An 11,156-nucleotide genomic window follows, 5' to 3' on the forward strand; every position below is an offset into this window, starting at 1 on the left:
GTTGCCTTACGCCATTTTTATAATTTTTTCTTCTGAATGATCTTTAATATATTCATTTCTACACTGATAAAAAATATTCATAATCAATAATTCAATAGCTACCTATTCAATAGCATTTTGATTTATTTTTTTTTGGTGGGACTTCACTAATATTATTGCGTGTGGGTATTTATGGCATTGGTAATTATTATGGTTTTTGTGAATAAAATAGAGTCAATAATATTTTATGACATTATCTATTTTTTTTTAAAAAGGATATTGATTATTTGTTAAAATTTTATAACGTCTCTCAGGGCAATAATTAAGGGAACCAAAATAAAAGTGTTTAATAACTAGAAAATAATTCACAATTTAAAATATACGAATGATCAATATTTATTTTTTAAGTACTCGCATTATTTAATAAATAAAATTAAATACTTTTAACTAGTATTCTTGAAATATTAAAAGAGTTAAAAAAACAGAAATAGAAGTAACTGCAAAGATTTTGCCAATACAAGTAACTGGAAACTAGGAGTACTAGGACTTTTTTTTGGTAATCAACAGGGACTGTTTTGCTTGTTAGACATTGTCATGCTCATGCTCCAAAGGTCTTTTTTTTTTTTTTTTTTAACAAACACGTTTTAAACGGCTAAGCAGATTTAAATAGCAGTTAGTAAACGAAGAGCAAATTTCTTTATTAGAAATAACAGATGTTAGTAGTCAGATTCTAATGCTTCGATAAATTCCTTTTCTATAATTTTAAGGCGATGGCTGTGATAGTCAACTTTTTTTTGTAATGAATTGGTAATATTTGATTGAACTGGATGATAAAGTTTTATTGATTTTGATTATGAAACAATTAAGTTATTGTATTAAAAAATTAACCTTTGTAGTATGATTTTTTTTTGGACAGAATTGTAGTATGATCTTTTAGAAACCAAAAAAACAGCCGAAACCTTAATTGAATGACACAAGTAATAAACTTTTGGCCCTCTTGAGTCTTAACTTTAAGTGGTGCTGTCGCGTGCCTTGATGCAAATACTCGCCTAACAAACCAGTTATGATCAACCTAGAACCATCATTCGCAGGGCACGCTTTGTTGCACAACTTGGTCCCCGCGAGGCTCCAACTGCAACAATAGGAGCTCTGTCGAGATCATAGATGTATCCATTCATACCCTCACTTTACCTTTTTTTGTTCAACAGCAAAAGATAAACTTTTGGGAATTTCTTTTAAACCCCTTAAGAGTGTGTTTGGATGGAGGAATTTAAAGTTCTGAGAAATTTTAAATTTTAAGAATTTCAAATACTTCAATTAAAATTCTTTTATTTTCAAAATTTTGTGTTTGGATAAAAAAAGTTAAAATTATGAGGGTGAAAAAAAATGAATGAAAAAAAAGAAAAGATATAATTGGTGTGTTAGTTATACGTGTTCCTCTACGTTTTCAGGCCCGATCGATGTTCCACAATCTCATACTATGTTTCTTGAAGAAGACGGTAAGAAGAAAATTTCAATTTCTCACCTTTTAGAAGGAAATTGAAATTTCAGATTTTTAATGGTTTAAAATTCTGTTTTAAAATTCTAAAATTTTAAATTATTCACAACAAAACATCCAAACAATGAATTCTAAATTACAGAAATTCAAATTCTCTGATAAATTACTTTAGTCAGTTAAAATTCTCTATCTAAACACACCCTAGTCTGTTTTATATATATAAAAGATTTTCATTTAATCTCTCCTCCCCCTATATGAATGACAGACAATAGAATCAACCCAACAAGTCTAACTTAAGTAGTTGAGGAGAGTGTAAGGGTGCGTGAATTTTTATATGTTTTACGATACCCTTAAATTTTTATTTATTTCAACCTATACCCTTAAATTCACACAATCTTAACCCTTTAAAATCCTACATGGAAAAGAAAAATACACTCAAAATACTGAAATTTATTTAAGTAACTAATATCTTTAGACGAATGTTTTTTCATACGTATGTAACTAAACATACAATACCGGGTTGATAGGAAAAATACATTGTAATATATCTAATAAATGTTTTCTTTGTCATTCAAAATGGTTTACAAACGTCCCAATAATCTAGGCAAAGGAGTTGGAGAAGTTCCCTTGATGAGTTCCCATACAAGAAAAAAACCAAAAGAAGTACATAAACCAAACTAAACAAAACACTTTCTTATTAGACATAGCTAGAGAAAGCAAGTGAAAGGATTCCCATGGCCAAACCCACCAAACCAAAAGATCCATTTAGAGAAATCAATGGGGTAGCATTGCTAGGAGAAGGTGCGGGCACAGTGGAAGCTTGAACGGTTGGAGAGGCCAAAGCTGAACCTGAAGGAGTAGGTGCTTCTGCAGAAACCTTGAGCACGTTAATATCAACCTTCTGTCCTGCTTGGCAGTGGCCAGGGACGCCACAGAAGAAGAAGTGGTGACCATGATTGGTTATGTTGATGGAGTCTTTGCCAGTTGTGAAGGTAGCAATAGGAGATGATGCGTTGCATGTCTTGTACATGGCATGCGTCACTCGCATCACATTGTGGAATTTGGCATTGTATTCGAATACTGGACAAAAAAACAAAATACAAATCACCAACAATTTGAGTTATGTTATGTTGCTACTACTAATAATCATAATTAAGTAAAGACCATGCTCTATAATGATTTTTCGGTTGAATGCTTATGAAATATACTATGTAATTGTCAGCGGTGAGGCCAACAATCTCATTGCATGTTGTTTTGTCTCTTCATCCAAAAGAGCTCGTGCAGAGCACAAAAAGTTAATGCAAGTGGAAGTGGTGGGTCATGCTGGTTTACAACTATAGTCATGAAACTGGTGTGTAAAAGGCTCTAATATAAGAATAAAAATCATAAGAAAACAAAATAAAAAAAATAGTGTATAGATGAGTAAAAACCAGGAGTTTTATGTAGGGACCTCCTTGAACACATAGTTTATCTCAATAATAAAGAGAAACAAAATTTAAAAGAGAAATGCTAGCCATGGAAGTGCAATGGTGGGGTACTTGATGCAAAAACAAGAAAAGAAGGAATTAGAGTTTTCTCCACCCTGGGCATTACTGAAATTTATTTGAAATCACAAATTTTTATGAGTCTCATCTATGATTTTATAGTTTCCAATAAATTTTAGACAACAATACAACTGTCTTAGAAGAATTGTACTCCTCTTACTAGTAAAAAAAAAAGTATTACAGAATTGCAAAATAGTGTTGATTTGTATTCTGGGAAGAGGATGCAGAACTATCAAAAGGCTAGGACTTTTCCATTTTACAAAATGATTTGAACTCATCTGCTAACAATGAAGCAAAACCAACACAATTACATAGTAACATAAACACACCATGCAATTAGAGTGAGCAAACTTACTGATAGTGTCACCAATTTGGAAGTTCTTGGTAGCAGCCCATTTTCTGTAGTCTATGGTGCCAAGGGTAGTCCAACCAGCAGAGTCTCCAACCTTGTATACAGCTGCATATGAAACCTTCACAATTGTCATCACTATAAACAAAACCACAACTCTCTCTACCAAAGTCATGGTTTCAAGCCCTGCAGAGGTAAATTAGAGAATAGAGACCCTTCTTCTTGTTGTTTGTTTGTGTCTCCTTTGCCCTTGGTTGGGGTCTTTATATATCCTTTTGACTAGCTGGCTTTGAAGGATTTGGATGTTGGAACTTGAAGAATGACAAAGTGGATGAATAGGTCCCAGTCTTTTTCTTTAATTAATTGGTTTGTTTGATAAAAACTTAGCACTATTTCCAAAAGGGAAATAATGTGGCCCGCTGCATAATCTGATTAATCTCATTAGCATAGTTGCGGTGGGTCTGAGTAATAAGTGCTCCACTTACTTTGCTTCTTGTATTTTGTGTCCGTCTATCTAACATTGAAAATGTAACTAAAATGGAGTAAGTATGTGGATTGTTTTGTTTTAACGTTACAAATCTAACAATCCGTTGTTCTTACGTTTAGTTGAATCGGAAACTGAGAAAATATTAAAAACAAACACATTAGAAGTAGTTTTAACTTGGGTTTTTCTATTGTGTGTAACTTTGCACAGGTGGGTCATTAAATATCCATTTTGCACATGTTTAGGGGCATTACATATCCATTTTCAATCAATTCTTCTTTAACTAATTAATTGTGATTCTTTGAGAAAAACAATTTTCTCTCTTATTTTGTTTATGACATCACCTTAATATATTCTCTTTCTACCCACAAAAATAATAATTAATATTGTAGTTTCTAATTATTTTAGAGTGTAAATTCATAAAATAAATAAATAACGAAAATTGTTTTAAAAAAAATAATTAATGATGTTGTTCATGGAAGGAAAATGCATGCTGTTCACTGCAATTTTCTTTTTCTTACGTTTTGTGTTTTTATTCATTTTTTTTCTTTCTGCATTTTATGAAACAAATGTTTTATGAATATTAATCCTGATTCTTTTAAAAAAAATTATTTACGTTTGTATGTATTTTATGAATTTATTCTATAAAACAGTTAGAAACTATTCTTATATATTTTGCTTTTGCTTCAATCATAAAAGGAACTAGAAACACGTGTATGCTAATTGTAACTTAATATGTAGATACAATTTCTAATTATATATAAACGAAAATCATAATTATTACACTATTTTGCTAGGAAGAGAGGGAATATATTAAGGTGATCTCATAAAATAAATAAGAGAAAATTATTTTTCTCAGAGAATCATAATTAATTAGTTAACGAAGAATTGATTGAAATAAACATTTAATGACCCTAAATCTGTGCAAAGTACAAAAAAACTTTGCTATGTTTGGATTAAAGTTTGAAAAGTAATTTTAGGAATTTTAATGCACAATTATGAATTCCGATACACAAATGAAGGAGGTAAAATAGTTGATTTGAAAGTAAAAATACTTTTGAATTCAAAACTAACTTTAATCGAAATATGTACGTAGTTTAATTTAACACTTTTTAAAAAGGATTATATAAACCATTTTCTGGAGGATAATTGTTAAAAAAAGTTAGAAGTTAAATATTTAATGTTATAAAAAAATTATTTAATATTTTTATTTCTAAATATTTTAAAAAATGTTTTTCATATTTGTCTTTATTTTGCCTTACTTCACTTTTGAAATGTTTGATATATATCTTGTCGGGGCTGAAGTTAATGGAAAGATACAGTTTTCTTTTTTTCTTTTTTATTTCCTAGAAGACAGAACTTATTATTTTGGAGATCAGTTTCCATACGTCTTAATATGACTCAGGAATGCTATTCAGTACTAAATACGAATAGCCATGTTACCAAAAGACAAATTTGAAATTGACGAACAACCAAATCTAACCAAACACTATAGTCTAATAAAAACACCCAACTATTAAATTGAAATTAGAATTTTGATGATTGGTATGATATGAAATCCTTGATATTCTATGTCCTACTATTTGGTTCTGTGCTGCAACTGCACTTTATCTACACAAAAACTTGTGGGTGCCGTGATGACCACTTCTTTTTGTATTTTCATTTGTAACAGTGAATTGGTGACTGTCATCATAGATAGCAATCACCATACACTGTTTCTATTTGATGATCACATTAAGCACACGCTTTATACAACCTCCAATTGAAAGCTACATATAATTTTTTTAATCAAATTCAGGCAGTAAGGAGATCTCCACCAATAGGACCAATACAAATAAGTTAAACCTTTTTTTTAAATGCAGTTACATTTTATTGGTAGCTAGCTACTGTTATAAGAAATTCATCACAATCACAGAGAATTAAAACTTTGACTTCAATCAAAATTAAGTCCTACTTTACCTAAATTTCTCTACGATGCTTGCTAGCAATTATTAACACCAAGTTTACCGAATTTGCAATTAACGTTTCATAATTTTAGTATTATTCATTCCCCTAATATACTGTCTTCCTTGAGGTTGGTACAACCTATTTAGAGTTTTTTTCCCCCAACAAATGGCTTCATGAAGAACCCCTCATTCATATTTGGTGCAATGTAATAAAATAAATCATGACTCCTACCATTGATCACCATACCAACCATGCGTCCAGCTTAATACTAGTTAATTTATTTGGTAGCTATACTACATTTTTCCACTTCTAATCTGAAGCTATTGCATCCGAATTGTTCTTAACTATGCTATTCGTTGTCGCAGGAAAGAAAGAAGAAACAGAACAAGCAAAAACAATTTAAACAAAAGACAAATAATATCCTAGGACTAGGCTTTGCCTTCTGAAAGAAAGGAGAGAAAATAAAAATAGAAACATAGTACAAAATGTTATATGACTCACAGAAAAGGACAATTGGCGTGGCATTACAATGTTACAGACATAGGTCACTAACATAGCGGGAATGATAACTTGGTTAGCTGTAACAACCAAATCTAACCAAACACTATAGAGTCTAAAATACTCATTTGACAAACCAAATTATTGCCAGAATTCATCTAATTTACAACTGAGAAGCCAGATTAAATCCTTGGACATTCTCAATTGCCAGTGACTACTTTCTCTTCTTTAACACAATCATCTTCATCAATAAATCTCTTCCATAGCCAATGCTGCTTCCACACTCTCTCCGCCATCTCTTCAATGGGGACATTCTTTGTCTCTGGGAAAAGGAAAAGCACAAAGGTGGACATGATCAAGATCCATCCATAGAAGAAAAAGAAGATGCCAAACCTGAAGAGACACAACATTGAGAAAACGGCTTGCCCAATGACAAATGTGAAGAGGAAGTTGACACACACTGATAAACCCTGTCCTACCGAGCGAGTCTCGAGTGGGAATATCTCACTTGGGATGAACCAACCAAGAGGCCCCATGACCATGCAAATGCAAACCATCACAACCACCAGCACTGCATAACCCTTTGAGAGCTCCTCTGGATGGTCCTTCATCTTCATTCCCATTACAACTGCAATCACAACATGAGACAAGAACATCTGAATACCAGTTTCCAGTAAGAGCATTCACTGCTCGACTCTGTCTACTGAATAGATTGAGACAACAGTGGAGAGCACATTAATGGCGCCAGTAATCACAGCAGAGTAGAGAGAAGCATCGTTCTTGAATCCTAGTGTGTTGAATAGAATTGGGGCATAAAACATTATGAGACTTATGACATTGATGCCAGTGAACTGCTGAAAAACCTAGTTGATGGAAACACCAAAATGGAATAAGCATCAGATAAATTAGCAAGTTGCAATTGAGCATACTGATCCAGCTAACAATAACATACTATTTCCACTACGTTAAGAAATGAATGAATATATAATTTTGTACCCAAAAGTGGCAACTTATGCTAATTTAGTCCTTGAAAGTTTGTGTATATAGTTTGGTCTCTAAAATGTCATTTTCCCAATAGATTCAAGGACTAAGGCTATCATTGATTTCCCATTGAAAAATCATTTCAACACTTTACAAGAAAGAAGATGAAAACGCAAAAGGGTTGCCACCTATGGCCTTATACACCCCTCTCATGTTAAGGTTTGGGCATCAAGAGCATAAAGTTTGGACTCAACTCAATCTCAGAAGCTAGCTTACCATGTAATGGTTGAGAACATAGCACTGACCTGCAGAGCAATGGAAATGACGAGTTGAGATCTGTTCCTGCGCTTGAGGATATTCCTGAAAGGGTGCTTGACTTCTTTAGCCACACGACTTGCGTCAAGAAGCTCCAAGAACTCAGGTTCAATGTTGTCAATGCCACGAATCTTTCTCAGCACAGATTTTCCTTCTTCCAAGTGACCACGCTCGATGAGACTGTTTGGGGTGTCCACCACCAAGAAAGCCCCCAACGTGAGAAGCAGTGCCGGTAAACCGCCCAAACCCAGAGATAGCCTCCAACCCCATCCACCTTTGATTCTGTCCATGCTCAACAATAGTCATCATCACCAACAATGAACAACAACCCAATGTATATCAAAACAAAACTAATGGAACATGCTTTAGAATTTTATTATCTATAACAAGTTGGCACTGATTTTTCATGAGAAACAATTACCATGTCGTTTTTAAAATCTTCATGAGGAAGACTAAGGTGGGAAAGGCAAACTCGTTGCCTACCGAGCGTGAGTTTGATTCTTTTTCTTGTTTTCCCATTTTACCCCTATCCACCCTTCTACCCTCCTCATTCTCTGGCTCTCCACTCACCCACCATCTTTATCTTGTAAAATAGTTTTTTTGCTCCCCTAATTATTTTTCTAGTTTCGCTCCTGACCGCAAGTCACCTCTTCGTGTTGTGGTGAGAACTGTGAAAAAAAGACAAAGATAAATCTAAACTTTATTTTGTTAGATTTGTGATTGATTTGTGTTATCAGAGCTTAAGACCAACAATCACTCCCCCTCGGCATCCCTTTGAAATCAACAACTTTTGCAAATCAACGCTGGTGGCTCCAAGCATGGGAGCATGACGGTCGTACAATGCAAGCTTGGTCAACGACGGTTGTGGTGATTGGATGCGCTACTATGTCGTGGTTGTAGGTTTTGGGATTGCAATTTATTTTAGATTTGAGAAAAGGGGATGGTTTGCGGTTTCCAAATCTGAGAAAGGGAGGGTGGTTATGGCGGTGTCGCCACCGTTGGCTTGGAAGGGAGTCGTTGTGGTGGCGATTTCGTCGTTGTCATTGTCGTCGCCGGTGTGGTGGTTGCATGTGTTGTGGTCGTTAGCTTGAAAGGAAGATTTGTTGCGGTGTTGTCGTGGTTGTTGTCACTGTAGTTGGTTTCCGTTGATGTTGTCGCTGTGATGATTGCGGTGGTGTCATCGGCGTTGGCTCTTTTTGCTGGTGCAGGGGAAGATGGGAATAGAGGACAAAGTTGGAAAAGAAGGAAAGGGAGATAAAATAAGAAAAAAGAAAAAGAGAAAAATAAAGAATAACCTTGGCCTTTGATTAAAAATATTATATATTCAATGGTTATAAAACACTCACGCACGTAGGCAACCAGTTTGCCTTTTCCACCTTAGTCTTCGTCAATCTTCATATATTCAAAGAACAGTTGATGACTAGTTGACCAAGGATTAAAAATAAAACAGTTTATCAAAATAAATAAGTTGTCAACATGGTTAAAATTATTACTTGAGAAAAAAAAACTAAAAAATAAAAAATAAAGTATTTTAGAGGAACTAGATTGTTATTTAAGCTTTTTAATTTATTATTCGTTTTATACATTTTAAAGTTTTTAAGACAACTCATAATTCATTTCCGTTTGAAGTTAGCATATTATTTTAAAAAAAAGGATAGAAAATGGGAGCATGTGCACGCTAGAAACTTACTTGTTGGTGGCATAGTTGACAAGATTGGCTAAGGGAATGCCAAGGGTAATATTCAGCTGGAACATGCTCAACGTATTCTTGATGGTGCGATCTCTGAAAGGAAAACTGGCACCACCTGCCATAAAAAAATAAAATTAAAGCAACAAATAATGATTAATGAGTTCCAAAAGGTACTTGTTATTACCATTCCACCTCATACCATCAAAATATCAGTCAAATATTTTTTTTCCATGGTATTAGACCAAAATCTGCTTAGCTTTATCGTTTACATTGATAACACGTGGATAGAATTTGTGATTTACAAAAAAAAAATGTAGCATAAGTTGAAGTTTTGGTTGCACTTTCAAATATCAAAAAGATACATTCTTAGCTATAAAATATAAGTGATTTTATATAATTAAATGAGAGAAAATACAAAGTAATCTCCATCAAGGCTCCTAAACGTCAAATATTGAGAACAATTTATGAATTAAAAGCCTAAAAAGTGTGTTGGAGTTTTTTTTTTTTTACATTAAATTTAGGAAAAGTGGATCACACTTCAGTTCAAGTTAATACAGAGAAAATCTTGAACGTAAATAGTATGTTTTTTGTGTTTCAAATTTCAGTCAATTTTTGGTGTCTTCCAATCTCAAAATTGCTTTATTTTAAAAGGTGAAAATTGCTTTTTTATTCCTTGAATTTCAAAAAAATGTTTGTTCTAGTCTCTTGTTATGGATGTCGTTAGAGGTGTTGCTAACATGGTTAACGATATCCACGTCGAAAATTTTAAATTTAATTATTTTTCTGTCCTCTTATTTTTTTTAGTATGATTTCATCCTCTTATTATTTTGAAGTGGTTTAATTAGGCATTGTGTTCTCTAAAAAAGATTGAATTAGAGCCTTTATTTTAAAAAATTCATTTAAATCTTTTATTTTTTAAAACGAACATAATTCGATCTTATTTTTAAAAAATTCTGGAGCAAATGGAAGAAAAATGGGAAAGGGAAGAAAAGAGGATAACCTATTTGGTTTCCAAAACCAAGTAAGACCTTACCAAAGATGAGCATGGCAAGGTTCTGAGCAGCAGCACAGAAGGCAACTCCAGCGATGAAGATGAATCCTGCTATGAACATGGCAGCTCTTCTCCCATAAAAGCTATGCTAATCACTTTCCTTCACATTTGAAGGAGATTTGTTGAGTTAGTTTATCTCTAGGTTCATCAGCTACAACCCATACCTTACGTGATCAGTTCCTTCGCATTTGAGAATATTTTCACCTTTGTCAAAATTTTGCTTGCAAGGACACTAACCCAAGTTTCTATGCCAAAAGTAAAGTCAATAATGATTGTTTTTTTTTTTTTTCCTTTTTCTTCTTTTAAATATTTTGTTTGGACTAAAAGTGAAATACAAATAAAAAAATAGAATGAAATAAATAAAAGAGAAGTAAAGAAATTTCTCCCCACTTGTTTGAATAAGTAGACAAGATAGTGGAAAAATAAACAAATTATATAAAAAAATATTTTTATAATAATTAAAAATATTTATTTTAATAAAATGTTTTTTTCCTAACAACAAATTATTTATTATTTTTAAATAAATATTATAATTAAAAAAGATAAAATAAAAAATTCCATTCTATTTCATTCCAATTTAGGGGAAAATGTTTTTAGTGGATCCCACGCAAACAACTTTCCTCCTTATTTCTCCTTTCAAACAAAGTGTAAAAATTTAATCTTTTTATTCTCTCTCCTTCGTATTTCTTCCCATTCCATTTCTACCTTAATAAAAAAGGAGTGAAGGACACTATAAAATATCCTTCTATCTCCACCCAAATCAAAGTAATTTTTCTCATCTATTTGCATATAACATTATATTTCTCAAATTCTGAATATT

General features: G+C 32.7%; 1 protein-coding gene and 1 pseudogene across 1 annotated transcript; both read right to left on the reverse strand.

The window, feature by feature from the left end:
• Nucleotides 1-2,045: 2,045 nt before the first annotated feature.
• Nucleotides 2,046-3,605, reverse strand: LOC100306029 (uncharacterized). Its single transcript, NM_001249553.2, is given in 2 exon segments — nucleotides 2,046-2,557; nucleotides 3,377-3,605. Coding segments are annotated over 2 exon segments (552 nt in total). The 5' UTR covers nucleotides 3,546-3,605; the 3' UTR covers nucleotides 2,046-2,174.
• A 2,672-nt stretch (nucleotides 3,606-6,277) lies between these two features.
• LOC100799392 (sugar transport protein 13-like) lies at nucleotides 6,278-10,653 on the reverse strand (annotated as a pseudogene).
• Between the last annotated feature and the right edge of the window lie 503 nt (nucleotides 10,654-11,156).

This window comes from Glycine max, chromosome 20 (assembly GCF_000004515.6).
Source record: "Glycine max cultivar Williams 82 chromosome 20, Glycine_max_v4.0, whole genome shotgun sequence".
In the NCBI taxonomy this organism is placed as follows: Eukaryota; Viridiplantae; Streptophyta; class Magnoliopsida; order Fabales; family Fabaceae; genus Glycine; species Glycine max.